This window comes from Dreissena polymorpha, chromosome 5 (genome assembly GCF_020536995.1).
Source record: "Dreissena polymorpha isolate Duluth1 chromosome 5, UMN_Dpol_1.0, whole genome shotgun sequence".
Taxonomy (NCBI): Eukaryota; Metazoa; Mollusca; class Bivalvia; order Myida; family Dreissenidae; genus Dreissena; species Dreissena polymorpha.
The window spans coordinates 2,678,779-2,696,180 of NC_068359.1; the positions used below are offsets into that span (position 1 = coordinate 2,678,779).

General features: G+C 36.9%; 1 protein-coding gene across 1 annotated transcript in view; it reads right to left on the minus strand.

Moving 5' to 3' along the window:
* Positions 1 to 17,402, minus strand: part of LOC127832270 (complex I assembly factor ACAD9, mitochondrial-like) — a 53,292-nt gene that overhangs the window by 10,145 nt on the left and 25,745 nt on the right. The window contains exons 6-13 of the mRNA XM_052357655.1: positions 14,112 to 14,262; positions 13,272 to 13,374; positions 7,757 to 7,830; positions 6,473 to 6,548; positions 5,072 to 5,142; positions 3,040 to 3,159; positions 2,254 to 2,382; positions 43 to 122 (exon numbers count right to left, since the gene is read on the minus strand). Coding sequence (XP_052213615.1) covers positions 43 to 122; positions 2,254 to 2,382; positions 3,040 to 3,159; positions 5,072 to 5,142; positions 6,473 to 6,548; positions 7,757 to 7,830; positions 13,272 to 13,374; positions 14,112 to 14,262 — 804 coding nt within the window. The remainder of the gene's footprint in view (positions 1 to 42; positions 123 to 2,253; positions 2,383 to 3,039; positions 3,160 to 5,071; positions 5,143 to 6,472; positions 6,549 to 7,756; positions 7,831 to 13,271; positions 13,375 to 14,111; positions 14,263 to 17,402) is intronic.

Sequence of the window (17,402 nt, forward strand, 5' to 3'; positions counted from 1 at the left end):
AAGTGATTTTTATAGAAGACAACCAAAACAAATTCAACTTACTTTTGGAACTCTTTGAGTTCTTTTCCAGCATACTTGAGACAATTCATAGCTATAAATAGTCTGAGAATCTCATTGGTTCCCTGAAAAATAGCTATAAATAGTTTGAAAATCTCATTGGGTCCCTAAAAAATAGCTACGGTATACATAATTAGGTGATATTATTGATTCCCCGCAAAATTATGAACCTGCGTTTTCTTCTATATTAATGACAAAAGCATGGTGGTTCACTGAAATTAACATTTTAGTTCCATATGACAACTGTGAAAACAAAGAGACCAATAAAATGTTTAAAATAATTTGAGTTCCCTCCAAAATTTTGTTATGCGTAACGACAAAGTGACAAACCAACCAACAGAGTTGTTTACCAGGGTGAAACACAATTTCTAACAAGAGGGCCTGAAAGGCCCAAAATCGCTCACCTGAGACTCAAAGGAACTGATTTGTTCTGTGCAGCCCAAGAATGTCATTAGAACAAATGTTCTAACCAACTTTCATGACTATTAAACACGCAGCCAAGTTTTTCAACAGACCAGAACCATTTTCATACACATCCAAGATATCATTTAAACAAATATTCTGACAAAGTTTCATGAAGATTCATGAAGACATATAAGGACAAAGGCCCCACCCCCTGGTGGCCATGTTTTTCAAGCAACTGGAACCATTTTTTGAACTTGTCAGACATATCATTGGGACAAATTTTCTGACCATGTTTCATGATGATCGGACAATAAATAAGGCTTCTAGAGTGTTAACAAGGTTTTACTATAGCTATATAAGGAAAAATGCCAAGACTCCTTGGCGGCCATGTTTTTCCACCATCCGGAACCATTTTCGAACTCATCCAAGATATCATTGGGACAAATTGTTTGGCCAAGTTTTATGATGATCGGACAATAAATGTGGCCTCTAGAGTGTTAATAAGGTTTAACTTAAGCAATATATATCCACATTAGGAAAAATGCCCCGCCCCCTGGTGGCCATGTTTTTAAAGCAACCAAACCATTTCGAACTCATCCAAGATATCATTGGGACAAATCTTCTGACAAAGTTTAATGAAGATCGGAAAATAAATGTGGCCTCTTGAGTATTAACAAGGTTTTTCAATAGCCATATAAGGAAAAATGCTCCGCCCCCTGGCGGCCATGTTTTTCAACCAACCAGCATCATTTTTAAACTCATCCAAGATATTATTAGGATGAATCTTCTGACCAAGTTTCATGAAGATCAGACAATAAATGTGGCCTCTAGAGTGTTAACAAGATTTTACTATAGCCATATATAGCAATATAAGGAAAAATGTCCCGCCCCTTGGCAGCCATGTTTTTCAAGCAAACGTAACCATTTTCCAACTCAACCAAGATATCATTGAGACCAATCTTCTGACCAAATTTCATGAAGATTGGACAATAAATGTGGCCTCTAGAGTGTTTACAAGGTTTTACTATAGCCATATAAGGAAAAATGCCCAGCCCCCTGGCGGCCATGTTTTTCCACCAACCAGCATCATTTTTAACTCTTCCAAGTCATCATTGGGATGAATCTTCTGACCAAGTTTCATAATGATCGGACAATAAATGTGGCCTCTAGAGTGTTTACATGATTTTACTATAGCCATATAAGGATAAATGTCCTGCCCCCTGGTGGCCATGTTTTTAAAGCAACCAAAACCATTTTCGAACTCATCCAAGATATCATTGGGACAAATCTTCTGACCAAGTTTCATAAAGATCGGAAAATAAATGTGGCCTCTAGAGTGTTAACAAGGTTTTACTATAAACATATAAGGAAAAATGCCCTGCCCCCTGGGGGCCATGTTTTCAACCAACTAGCATCATTTTTAAAATCGCCCAAGATATTATTGGGATGAATCTTCTGACCATGTTTCATGAAGATCGGGCAATAAATGTGGCCTCTAGAGTGTTAACAAGATTTTACTATAGCCATATAAGGAAAAAAGCCCCGCGTCTTGGCAGCCATGTTTTTCAAACAAATGTAACCATTTTCGAACTCATCCAAGATATCATTGAGACCAATCTTCTGACCAAATTTCATGCAGATTGGACAATTTATGTGGTTTATAGAGTATTAATGAGGCAAATGTTGACACCGCACAACGGACGACGGACAAAAGGCGATCACAAAAGCTCATGTGAGCTAAAAAATGTAAATTACTAAACCAATGAAGCAATTATTAGCTGTAAAGCTCACCTCAAAGATCATGAGTATCCTTGCGTCTCGTAGATATCTCTCGTAGGGGTAGGTCTTCATGTAGCCTAAACCTCCCAGCACCTGAAGGCTCTCACTGGCACAGTTCCAACAACCCTCAGAGCTGAACACCTGCAGACAAAGACATGAACCCCATCTTGGTCAACAACAAATGTTACCTAACTAGGTCAAAGACACTAAAGCCCCAATAGCTCAGATAACTTTGCTATCCAGGTTATTTCTATTAATTGTACCAATGAGACTCAATGAGTGTTAACATATTTTTTTTCCAACATGTGACCCAGTTGGTAGTTTTTGACCTTGCATGAATTTTTTTTTTAAGTAGACAAGATATAATAAGGACGAATGATCTGATCACGTATCATGACAATTGTACAGTAAAAAAAGCCTCTCGAGTATTAAGATAAATGTTGATGACGCACAATGGACAAAGGGCGATTACAAATGCTCACCAAAAACAGGTAGTGCTTAAGCACCCTAAAAAAGAAAACTTCATTTAAAAGTTAAATAAAGGGTCAATAAGTCTGCATCAAAAAGCAAGTTGGTTGTTCTTTGAATTTGGCTAATAAATAATAACCACAAACATTTTCTAAGTTTCCTGAAAATCAGATGACAGCTTTTATCTAACAGGAAAAATATTATTATTACATGAATAATATTAATTAAGTTCAGCATATATTCAATTGAAACTATTTAACAATTCAATGTTAGTATGCTAATGAAAAACAGGCTCAAAGGTTTTCTACAAACAGAGTCCCAGATTCTGACCTTGACAATGGCTGCCTCCACAGAAAGGTCAGGTTCCACGTAGCTATCAAGGTTGAGTGCAGTAAGGTAGGCCATGCTCTCCATCGCATACGTTGTCACTGCCATTGTGGAAAACTTCTCCTAATCAAGCAACACACACCATGGCACTTATGTTGGCAAACCACTATATGTCAGTGATATATGGACAAATACAGAAACAAGAAATTTGATTCAGGGCTATGAGTATGAAAGAAGTGAGAACCTGTATAGAATGAGTGTGAAAGATGTAAGAACCTGTATTGAATGAGTGTGAAAGAAGTGAGAACCTGTATTGAATGAGTATGAAAGAAGTGAGAACATGTATTGAATGAGTATGAAAGAAGTGATAACCTGTATTGAATGAGTGTGAAAGAAGTGAGAACCTGTATTGAATGAGTATGAAAGAAGTGAGAACCTGTATAGAATGAGTGTGAAAGATGTAAGAACCTGTATTGAATGAGTATGAAAGAAGTGAGAACCTGTATTGAATGAGTATGAAAGAAGTGAGAACATGTATTGAATGAGTATGAAAGAAGTGATAACCTGTATTGAATTAGTATGAAAGAAGTGATAACCTGTATTGAATGAGTAAGAAAGAAGTTAGATCATGTATTAAATGAGTATAAAAGTAGTGAGAACCTGTATTGAATAAGTGTGAAAGATATAAGAACATGTATTGAATGAGTATGAAAGTAGTGAGAACCTGTATTGAATGAGTATGAAAGTAGTGAGAACCTGTAATGAATATGTATGAAAGTAGTGAGAACCTGTATTGAATAAGTATGAAAGTAGTGAGAACCTGTATTGAATGAGTATGAAAATAGTGAGACCATGTATTGAGTGAGTATGAAAGTAGTGAGAACATGTATTGAATGAGTATGAAAGTAGTGAGAACCACTATTGGATGAGCATGAAAGTAGTGAGAACCTGTATTGGATGAGTATGAAAGTAGTGAGAACTTGTATTGAATGAGTATGAAAGTAGTGAGGACCTGAATTGAATGAGTATGGAAGTTGTGAGAACCTGTATTGAATGAGTATGAAAATAGTGAGAACCAGTATTGAATGAGTCGAAAGTAGTGAGACCATGTATTGAATGAGTATGAAAGTAATGAGAACATGTATTGAATTAGTATGAAAGTAGTGAGAACCACTATTGGATGAGTATGAAGGTAGTGAGAACCTGTATTGGATGAGTATGAAAGTAGTGAGAACATGTATTGAATGAGTATGAAAGTAGTGAGAACATGTATTGAATGAGTATGAAAGTAGTGAGAACCTGTATTGAATGAGTATGAAAGTAGTGAGAACCTGTATTGAATGAGTATGAATGTAGTGAGAACCACTATTGGATGAGTATGAAAGTAGTGAGAACCTGTATTGAATGAGTATAAAAGTAGTGAGAACCTGTATTGAATGAGTATGAAGGAAGTGAGAACCTGTATTGAATGAGTATGAAAGTAGTGAAAACCTGTATTGAATATGTATGAAAGTAGTTAGAACCTGTATTGAATGAGTATGAAGGTAGTGAGAACCTGTATTGAATGAGTATGAAAGTAGTGAGAACATGTATTGAATGAGTATGAAAGTAGTGAGAACCTGTAATTATTGAGTATGAAGGTAGTGAGAACCTGTATCGAATGCATATGAAAGTAGTGAGAACCTGTATTGAATGAGTATGAAAGTAGTCAGAACCTGTATTGAATATGTATGAAAGTAGTGAGAACCTGTACTGAATTAGTATGAAAATAGAGAGAACCTGTATTGTATGAGTATGAAAGTAGTGAAAACCTGTATTGAATGAGTATGAAAGTAGTGAGAAGCTGTATTGAATGAGTATGAAAGTAGTGAGAACTTGTATTGTATGAGTATGAAAGTAGTGAGAACCTGTATTGAATGAGTATGAAAGTAGTGAGAAACTGTATTGAATGAGTATGAAAGTAGTGAGAACTTGTATTGTATGAGTATGAAAGTAGTGAGAACCTGTATTGAATGAGTATGAAAGTAGTGAGAACCTGTATTAATCCAAAGTTCATCAGCTTTTCCTTGAACTGGGTCCTGGAGATGGCATGTTCAGCTGCAAACCCTGGAAAGGAAACAGTTGATAAATGAGTGTATTGATACCTCACATCACAAGCCCATGTCAACCTTAATATACAGCGTACATAGTGTGTAGCAATTATTGATATCTCCTTGGACATCATGTAATGTCATCCTAGCATGGAACTAAAAATAAGATACATGTGAAAATTTATAAATTAACTTTTAGAGTCTGAAGAAGATGCTACTTATTAACACTGTTGACACAAATGTGTGTCCAGCAAGAAAACTAGCAATTATAATAAACTTACAAGGCACACTGACAATATAATCTAACAACTCCAATTCCGTGCAAAGAAATATGTCAGAACTGCTTAATTTTTTAGAATAAGACACATATCCAGCGTGCTATGTGTTTAAAATATACAATACACACGTTGAATCTGAAATAATATTGTTATCAATACATTCTGTGTCGCATATGTTTTGTGTTTATTATTCATTGTTTTTTATGCATTCATTGTTCTAAATATATAATACACACTTTTTATACACAATATTATCTTCATTCAATATTATGATTCGCACCATATGTTTTGTACTTATTACACCTTTTTTGCAACTGATTTAAACCAACCCTGTGAGGAACTCCTATCAATCAAACATCATTTTGTAAACATGACACATCCAAAAACAGCTTAATATGTCATGCCTGTATTGAAAATAAAGTATGTTTGCTTGTTTTGTATAATAAATTAAATATCAAACATCATAGAGGGTCATAGACCATAAAGTCAATCCTTGTGATGTCAATGTCATTGTCTGCTTCCACCATGGTTGACATAACCTTCTTTGGGTTTACAGTACACTGTATCACCCTCTAGGGGGTCTGATATTTAACAAATCTTACTATTATGGACATACAGAGAAATTTAACGCCAGCAAATGAATGCCATACCATTGGTGTTCATAATCTTAAACTGAATCTGTTCCATATCTGAGAAAGGTATGTATTTATGAGTAAGATCATTTAAGCGAATGCCTGATGACTATTTTAGTCTTTAATGTGAAAGAGTTTTAAACCACAGTGTGTAACACAAAACAAAATTGTTACCCATTTGTGCATGGAAAAGTACCCTTAATAAACTGCTCGTTGATGTAAAAGCTAATTTACATAATTATTTGTTTCACCTGTTATGCAGAGTCATCTATTAAGCATATGTCCACTGACCTGCAATATGTACAAAAAATGCTTTTGTCATTCACTGCATAAATACAAGTTTTATGTTGAGCTCTACATATAGCACCCTGGTGAACTGTTTCCATAAACAATTTTTTTTTAAAGATCACTAGACAAGTAGGGACATGGTGCTCACCTATGAGTTTCTTCAACATGCCTGCCCCTGAACTCCCCATGCTAAATCTGCCACTGTTGAGGATGTTCATGGCAATCTACAACACAAATGGGGTATTGAATCTAGAAAGTTACACAAACAGGTTTGAATCTAGAAAGTTAAACAAACAGTATTGAATCTAGAAAGTTACACAAACAGTATTGAAACTATAAAGTTAAATAAAAAGTATTGAATCTAGAATGTTAAACAAACAGTATTAAAACTAACAAGAGCTGTCTCCATCAGAAGACATATGCCCCCGAAAAATGCTTTTATCGAAACCTAAACTCAGATATCAAAACCTAACCGCGGACCCTAAGTTCAAGGTCAAAGGGGTTAAAATTTGTGAGCGTATGTTAAGGCCTTGTCCATATACACATGCATACCAAATATGAAGGTTACATCTGAAGCGACATAGAAGTTATGAGCATTTTTCGAAACCTAAACGCAAAAGTGTGACGGAAAGACAGACGGACAGTGCGATCACTATATGCCTTCCTTCTGGGGTATAAAAAGTACAACAAACAGTATTGAATCTAGAAAGTTAAACAAACAGTATTGACATCTGAAGGTTAAATCTGAAGCGACATAGAAGTTATGAGCATTTTTCGAAACCTAAAAAGTACAACAAACAGTATTGAAAGTATCTAGAAAGTTAAACAAACAGTATTGAATCTAGAAAGTTAAATAAACAGAATTGAACTAGAAAGTAAAACAAACAGTATTTAATCTAGAAAGTTCAACAAACAGTATTGAATCCAGAAAGTTTAACAAACAGTATTGAATCTAGAAAGTTAAATGAACAATGTTGAACCTCAAAAAAGTCAAACAAACAATTAATCTAGAAAGTAAAACAAACAGCATTTAACCAAGAATTAGAAAATGACTCTTTATAAGCTCTCTGTTTTCATGAATTACATTGATAGAATGAAGCAGATATTTTGCAGTACATCAACCATTAACCTTTAAACTGATTTAAGACTTAGTTCAGATAATATTATTGTATGTAATTGGTTTAAGTTCCAAAAAATATCTATTATGATAAGTGCAAATAACAGAATTTCTTTGTTTAGTTATGTTATAAAAATGATATGTTTAACAATGTTCTGTGCAAACAGAATATTCAAAAATGCCAGTTTCAATATAACCCACAAACATCACCTGATCTTGCACACAGAAACAATATAATAAATCGTTTTTTAATGTCTCTTGATACAATATTTCTTTCCACTAAGCAGTGTTTTAACACCATCAACCATTCTTTACCTTAAATCCCCCACCCACTTCTCCTAGCACGTTCTCAATAGGCACTGGAGTGTTGTCAAAATGTACCTCACATGCTGAAAGCAATAATTATAACAAGATAATTGTCAAGCAATATATGTCCATCATTGCCAGAAATTCCACCATTGTCAGATTTTTATATTTTTTTGTTGCCATTGCAACTAGAATTTTTGACATTGGAACAAAATGAAATGACATGCATAATGTCCATATTGCCATCTATCCATGTTTCAAGTTTCATGAAAAAATATGAAGAACTTTAAAAGTTATCGCAGGATCCAGAAAACCGCCATTTTCAGCAGTATTTCTAGTCTATTTGTTGCCATAGCAACCAGAATTTTCGACGTAGGAACAAAATGAAATGACGTGCATAATCTCCATATTGCCATCTATCCATGTTTCAAGTTTCATGAAAAAATATGAAGAACTTTTAAAGTTATCGCAGGATCCAGAAAAGTGTGACGGACAGACTGACTGACTGACACACAGAGCGCAAACCATAAGTCCCCTCCGGTGAAACCGGTAGGGGACAATAAAAACACATCTAGTTGAATACCTTTTTACTTTCAATATATTTGCAATTGGTAGAAGCATGTTATTGGAGCAGCGATACCATATAAATAACTAGAGCTTTAACACAAGCATGACTAAAACACCTGCAGTGTTTTTTTTTAATGAAATATTCGTCGTATTCGGCCCCATTCCCCCATCTGTTGAGTATAAATTTTTGCCCCAAATATTTGAAAAATTCCCTTCTCGGTAGTGTAATTCAATTTTAATCAATGCCTCATTTAAATAATTCACATAAAATTTTGATCTTTGAACATGAACATAACATGTTGATGAAAAAAAAGAGTTGGAATAATGTTTTTCTCTCTATGTATGGTGAATTAAATTATTAAAACTTGATTTTGTTCTGTTACTTGCAAAGCATTTAAATTTCCCCTTTTTCCCCTTTAAGCGCGAATTTTCTCCCCCTCAGGGGACTCGACCCCTTTCCCCCAAAACTGACAAAAAACACTGCCTGCAGGTCCCCACAGTGGGAGTGTTTTAAAGATCTCCCCCATAGATACCAAGTGCTGGTTCTGGTACCAGGAACCAGACTCCAGATCATTTCAAATAAACCTTAGGCTTTGGATGCAATCAAACTAAAATGTATAGGTTTAAATAAAAAATGCCCCCACTGCTTGGTGACAGCCATGCCTGCCATTACCCATAGCTAAGTTCAAGAACTCATAACTCAGGATCCAGGGATCCATGCTCAGGGAATCCTAAGTAAGAATTTAGTGGATCATAGCATACCTAAATTATGTCTTGTATATGTTCACTTCATGGTGATGACATATCTAAGTTATATTTGAGTAGCTTACAAAATGTGAAATAAGTTCCTTTCACAAACTCAATACTTTTTATTTCTTGTGAAATGAAGAAGTAGTTTGCTCCACAGACGTTATGCAGACAGACCAATCCACCAACTGACATGAGTGATATTATACTTTGTTTGTGAGTGTATACAAATTGAATTTTTAAATTGTCATATTAAAAGCTGTCCCAATTCAAAGACAGGTTTATGAGGGTAAAAGTCAACTATGGAGAAGAATTACAAATGGAAATTCATAGGTTTGATACTACATGCCAATTTTTAAGGCATTTTCTTACATCAATTTAGAAATATTGTGCATTATCAAACAGGCTGTATCACATACCTTTCTACATTTGAAATACAATGTATGCACTGGAGGGTAACAAAATATATTGTGCACATACAGGGGGATGATAAAGTTTATTGTGCACATAAATCATGACCTTGACACACCATAAAACCGAGGCAACATTTGAACAAAATTATTCACAAATGCTTGTTTGACAATAAAAGGCTCTATTCTGACCATGACAATAAAAGGCTCTATTCTGACCTTCACATTTAAAGAAATCATCAGATGTATCATGTACTAACATGCTGAAAAACCAATTGAACAAACAATAAGAGTTGTCTCTATAGGATGACATATGGCCCCGATAAACACTTTGATAGAAGTTATGAGCATTTTTCGAAACCTAAACGCATTTTAACTCCGCCAAGGACAGTCCCAAGCCCGCGCTAAAAAAGGAGGAGGGTTGGGCGTAGGGCTAGCTACCCTACCATGTTGAAACCTTATTGCTACAGAAACACCAAACAGAATAACGGACCTGGGAGAAGGTGGACCTCCAGCTGGAGGACGTATGACGCTGGACGGTGAAAGCCAGTGTCAACTGGAAGCCATCAGGCCGAAGACCATCATCTCCACCCCGACCACTACCACCATCGGTACATGGAATGTCCAAACCATGTATGAGACCGGGAAGACAGCACAAGTGGCCGCAGAGTTGAGGAAGTTCAACCTCACCATCTTAGCGATCAGTGAAGCAAGATGGACTGACTCTGGGCAGAAGCGACTCACTTCCGGTGAGTTGCTGTTGTTCTCGGGGCATGAGCAGGAAGATGCAGCACACACCCAGGGAGTAGCCCTGATGCTTTCCAAGCAGGCACAGAGAGCGCTCATCGGGTGGGTGGCACGCGGACCTCGGATCATGACGGCCTCTTTCCTTACAAAGAAAAAGAGGATCAATGTGGACATAATCCAGTGTATGCCCCGACAAACGATAGTAACGAGGATGAGAAGGACAACTTCTACAAAAGACTGTAAACCATCACACAAGACAGACCAAAGAGAAACATCACCATTCTAATGGGCAACTTCAACGCCAAGATCGGCAGTGACAACCCAGGATATGAGGAGATCATGGGAAAGCAAGGGTTAGGCGAGATGAGCGACAATGGGGAGAGATTCGCCGACCTGTGTGCCACAAGTAACCTGGTCATCGGAGGTAGTGTTTTCCATCACAGAAGGATACACAAGGCAACTTGGGTGTCACCAGACCTGTCAACGGAGAACCAGATTGACCACTTGTGCATCGCAAGGAAGTTCCGTCGCTCTCTTCAGGATGTACGTGTCAAGCGAGGAGCAGACGTGGCTTCGGACCATCATCTCCTCGTCACCCGACTGAAACTAAAGCTGAAGAAGAGTTGGACAGGGGGGCCCAACCAACGCCAACGGTACAACATTGCTACTCTGAAAGACACCTGGAAGCAAGAAGAGTTCAAGGTCACTCTCTCCAACAAGTTCCAGGTCCTAGAGGAGCTGCTTGAAGAAGGGACAATAGAGCAGAAGTGACAAAACATGAAAGAAGCAGTTACTTCAACATGCCAAGAAGTACTGGGCTCCAAGTCTTACACCCACAAGGAGTGGATATCAGCAGAGACGCTTCAGAAAGTTGCGGAAAGACGAGAAAAGAAGGCAAGTGTAAACAACAGCAGAACACGAGCCGCAAAAGTGACAGCACAAGAAGAGTACACCGAAGCAAATAGGAGCGTCAAGCGAAGTTTTAGAGAAGACAAGAGGAACTACCTAGAGATGCTTGCAACAAAAGCAGAAGAGCCAGCCTATCAGAACAGAACTAAAGATCTGTACTCCATCACAAAGAGATTGGCAGGAAAGTTTGCCAAGCCAGAAAGGCCAGTAAGGGACAAAAATGGAGGAGTAATACCAGATGATGAAGGGCAGAACTGTACTCCATCACAAAAAGATTGGCAGGAAAGTTTGCCAAGCCAGAGAGGCCAGTAAAGGACAAAAATGGAGGTGTAATACCAGATGATGAAGGGCAGAAGAAGAGGTGGATTGAGCACTTCTAGGAGCTACTCAACAGGCCAGCCCCTGTGAACACACCGGAGTTTCTGCCAGCTACAAGCGATCTGCCAATCAAATGCTGCATTCCCACAAAGACATAAATCAGCAGCGCCATCAAGCAATTGAAAAATGGCAAATCTGCAGGACCTGACAGCATACCGGCAGAAGCCCTTAAGGCTGACGTGGAGACCAGTGTGGAGCTACTACACCCGCTCTTCAGCAAGATATGGGAAGAAGAAGAAATCCCACCACAGAGGAAAGAGGGTTACCTCATCAAGCTTCCCAAGAAAGGCAACCTCAGTTCCTGCTCCAACTACCGAGGAATCACACTGTTGTCCATCCAAGGAAAGGTGTTTAATCGCATCCTGCTGACCCGAATGAAAGACGCACTAGACCCGCATCTCCGAGACCAACAAGCAGGCTTCTGAAAGGAGAGATCGTGCACCGATCAGATCGCAACCCTGCTCATCATTCTGGAACAATCCCTGGAGTGGTATTCGCCGTTGTATGTCAACTTTATTGACTATGAAAAGGCGTTTGACAGTGTTGACCGGGACTCCCTCTGAAGACATCTGAGGCACTACGGAGTGCCAGATAAAATCACCAACATCATCAGGAAGTCCTATGAGGAAATGACCTGCCAGTGCCCCAGATAATTATTTCGGTAATAGGGTTTTCACCCACTGATTTTGAAAAATAGGGTGATTTCATTCTTGGAATAGGGTGAAATGAGTTATAAGATGCATACAGTAAAACCATTGCTGCTTTACTTCTGTTGAAGCTGCACACAATTGTATTGATTCAATAAAACTGTAAACTAATATAATTAACTTTAATAAACTGATGTTTCATAACATCTTTAATCCTTGAAACTGTCAATAATATAAACTTTAAACTTAAAAAAAATCGATAACACGAATGATTCGGCACTTATTGACTCTTGCTTTCTTGGTTCGATAAAGTTAGCGATCGACACATATTTTGGCGCAACAATTGCGGACGTCTTTCTCTTAGACATTTTTATTACGCATCGTATTAGAAACTGAAAGTACAGACACTTTACAAATATTTGCACAATGAACGACGGATTAAGTCAGATTGAAAACGCATGTATGTCGTCGTAAATAATTTTGTCAGCCGCTTTATTTAACTATGAAATCTAGTCCGCAGAGCGTTTGAATAGCTTTGACTGTTTTATTGCCCCGTCATCCAGGCGCTTGCTGAATAAAAGCGTCGCCGCGTAACGAAAATAATCGCAAAAAATACCGAAAATGAGCAAAGTTTTTTCGATCAAAGCTATTGTATCGTACGCATCAAATAAGACGAATGTGCGTAAAAGGCAAATCGGGTGCGTTTTCAATACGCATGATATTGTATTTCTTTGCGTTTTTAAACATTTTAATAGGGTGAAAGACGCAGATACGCAGCTTATCTGGGGCACTGGACCTGCAGAATTGTTCATGGCTGACAGCTCACAGATGCCTTTGAAGTAAGAACTTGTGTGAGGCAAGGCTGTTTACTCTCACCTTTCCTGTTCCTGCTGGCCATAGACTGGGTAATGAAAACATCAACGGAGCAGAAGCGGAATGGAATTCAGTGGACACTCTGGGAACAGCTGGAAGACCTCGACTTTGCAGGTGATTTGGCTCTTCTCTCCCACACCCAACAAACGATGCAGGAAAAGAAAATGAGCACAGGCTAAATTCTGACCACTTCTGGCCTTAAAAAAGGGGACTTTCTTTAAACCAAAATACCATGTAGGCACCTACTGTTTGATCCCCTGATGCCCAGCTTATCCTCAGGCTTTCCTGATGTGATGCCACCAAATGCTCTTTCTACGATGAAAGCTGTCATTTTGTCTTCTCTGTTCCCCTTAATACAGAAATATTTTCATTGTGATAATATTCAGACATGTGTAAAGCAAGGATATAGTTAACTGTTTACTCAAAATACCACATAAATCATCTGATAACTATTTCATGAAATGAAGGGCAACAGAAACGAGAACAGTAGTTGTTCATTAAATTCCATTAACTTCCTAGTTGTTATGAAGTTGAGACAACATTAAAGTAAGACCCACCATAAATGCCAAATGGAGGATTAATAAAAGATGACAACATTTTCTCTTTAGAAATGGACAACATAATAAATGTATTTCACGTCTATAGATATAACAGTTAAATTATTTCTGTCAGTTAACAATAAATTTGCATGCAGAGTTCAATAAATTTCAATTGCAATTTAAAATAGCTGTATTAAAAACAAATATTAAATGGGAATAACTGATAACTACACTGATATATTATGCATTTTCGGTTTCATTCAATACAGATAAATCCTTGGCCCAAACCAGGCCTCCCACATGTTGAACTTTGTAAGGGATCACATAGAAATTAGACAGTAATTTACCAAGTCTAACTCTTAATAGCCTTGCAATTTCAGAGAGAATGATAGCTACAAATATTTACTGCCTAGATTATTCTGTATAAATCTTGTGATACCTAGGGTGTTTACACTTGACGCGAATACATCACAATTTCTGACATAAACATTCTCAGCAACAATAAAAGACCAACACCACATTATCATTTTGCAACACAAAACCATACCTGTTCATCAGTGACCTCTGTTTTTGCAAACACTGTGAACACATCAGCTATTCCACCATTGGTGATCCAAATCTTGCCACCGTTCAAGTGGAATGTCTTGCCATCTTCGGACAAGGTGGCTCTAGTTTGGATGGAGGCAGCATCGCTACCACTAGGAAAGGAGAACACACGTTTTGTAAAGGCCTCTCTTTCTTATACAAGAGTGGTCATTTTTACACAATTTGGAAATGTTTGTGGCTCAACATTTCACACTTTAAAAAGTTTGCGACTTTTTTCCCAACTTTTAAAAGTTTGCCACTCATTTTTTCCCCAATTTTAATTAGTTCAGGACTCTATGACAATTAAATCCCAGAGTGAGTTTGGAGACAACAAACGGATCGTATCTCGAAATAGATTCGGAACCCCCTGATTGCAATCAAAAAGAGGCCGACAATTCAGAAAATCCCCGGCAGTTTTCCTGGTAAAACACGTCAGTACCTATTTTTAAACGGAATGCCGCTAGACACGGTTTTTGATTGGTTTCCTCGAAGTGACGTGTTTTCTCAATGAAAATACATTTGAAACTAAAAGCCGGGATCGCCCAGGATCGTCCGGAATGATGAAGGCATAAAACTCAACATTAACACAAAGTAACTATAAAATTAATAGTTATTTATCAATTTAAAATAATTTTTATTTGTTGTCATTATGGAAAAGTTATTCCATCCTTTAGACGATAAATAAATCCATTTAGAGGAAGATAGAGACTTTATTTAGATTAGAAGTGTTTTGACAATATTTTTTACGCAATTCAATTAGCAAAACTAATATTAATGGTCGATCCCGGCTTTTAGTAGAGAGTTAACCCTGTACAATTGTAACAACTACCGTAACACGTTATTTTGCTAAGATTCACTTACCATTTCTTGTAAGACGGTAACCCGGCAATCTATGTAAAAAAGGTTTTAACGTTGTTTAAGTTTGGCTTTACGGGTGGGGATGGGGGTTCCTCGGATACGAAAAGAAAAGGGAAGGAGGAAAGTAGGAGAAAGTATGAGGAAATAAAAAAACAAGAAAATTTCTCCAGAAATGGTGTGAAGATTACAAATAGATGTCTTAAATAGATGAATATTGAATTCAATAGCATTAGTAAGGCAAGCTAATAAGAATGATTTAATCATAATTGCGCATCTCCAAGCACAAGAAAATACAAGTTGAATGATAAATATTAAGGTTTTTATAATACTTGGGTCAGGGCACATGAAAGATTGGTCAGGGCTAGTAGGTTCTGCATTTACTAGCCCTAACGGGCTAGTTGAAAAAAAGTTAGTGTTAAGCCCTGCAAACATATGTTGATGTCATTGCTTCATAGAACAGGGTTCAACCAAAGACCAGTACTCAGAGCAAATACTGTGATCTGTCCCAAAACCATACTTAACACATCAACTGTAAGAAATGCTTTTTTATAACTCAGTGTTGTAACAAAGGGTCTGGACCACATATTAAGTCTGTGAACTTGTCTAAGTTCACTGTGATATTATTGTCTAGGCCACATATTAAGTCTGTGAACTTTTCTTAACTCCCTGTGATAGTGGTCTTGGCCACATATTAAGTCTGTGAGCTTGTCTTAACTCCCTGTGATAGTGGCCTGGGCTACATATTAAGTCTGTGAACTTTTCTTAACTCACTATGATAATAATGAACTGGACCACATATTAAGCGAGTGAACTTTTCTTAACTCACTATGATAATAATGAAATGGGCCACATATTAAGCAAGTGAACTTTTCTTAACTCACTATCATAATAATGAAATGGGCCACATATTAAGCCAATTAACTTCTTAACTTACTATGATAATAATGAAATGGGCCACATATTAAGCGAGTGAACTTTGCTTAACTCACTATGATAATAATGAAATGGGCCACATATTAAGCAAGTGAACTTTTCTTAACTCACTATCATAATAATGAAATGGGCCACATATTAAGCCAATTAACTTCTTAACTCACTATGATAATAATGAAATGGGCCACATATTAAGCGAGTGAACTTTGCTTAACTCACTATGATAATAATGAAATGGGCCACATATTAAGCAAGTGAACTTTGCTTAACTCACTATGATAATAATGAAATGGGCCACATATTAAGCAAGTGAACTTTTCTTAACTCACTATCGTAATAATGAAATGGGCCACATATTAAGCCAATGAACTTCTTAACTCACTATGATAATAATGAAATGGGCCACATATTAAGCAAGTGAACTTTTCTTAACTCACTATGATAATAATGAAATGGGCCACATATTAAGCGAGTGAACTTTTCTTAACTCACTATGATAATAATAAAATGGGCCACATATTAAGCAAGTGCACTTTTCTAAACTCACCATGATAATAATGAAATGGGCCACATATTAAGCAAGTGAACTTTTCTTAACTCACTATGATAATAATGAAATGGGCCACATATTAAGCAAGTGAACTTTTCTTAACTCACTATGATAATAATGAAATGGGCCACATATTAAGCCAATGAACTTCTTAACTCACTATGATAATAATGAATTGGGCCACATATTAAGCAAGTGAACTTTTCTTAACTCACTATGATAATAATGAAATGGGCCACATATTAAGCCAATGAACTTCTTAACTCACTATGATAATAATGAATTGGGCCACATATTAAGCAAGTGAACTTTTCTTAACTCACTATCATAATAATGAAATGGGCCACATATTAAGCCAATGAACTTCTTAACTCACTATGATAATAATGAAATGGGCCACATATTAAGCGAGTGAACTTTGCTTAACTCACTATGATAATAATGAAATGGGCCACATATTAAGCCAATGAACTTCTTAACTCACTATGATAATAATGAAATGGGCCACATATTAAGCAAGTGAACTTTTCTTAACTCACTATCATAATAATGAAATGGGCCACATATTAAGCCAATGAACTTCTTAACTCACTATGATAATAATGAAATGGGCCACATATTAAGCGAGTGAACTTTGCTTAACTCACTATGATAATAATGAAATGGGCCACATATTAAGCAAGTGAACTTTGCTTAACTCACTATGATAATAATGAAATGGGCCACATATTAAGCAAGTGAACTTTTCTTAACTCACTATCATAATAATGAAATGGGCCACATATTAAGCCAATGAACTTCTTAACTCACTATGATAATAATGAAATGGGCCACATATTAAGCAAGTGAACTTTTCTTAACTCACTATGATAATAATGAAATGGGCCACATATTAAGCGAGTGAACTTTTCT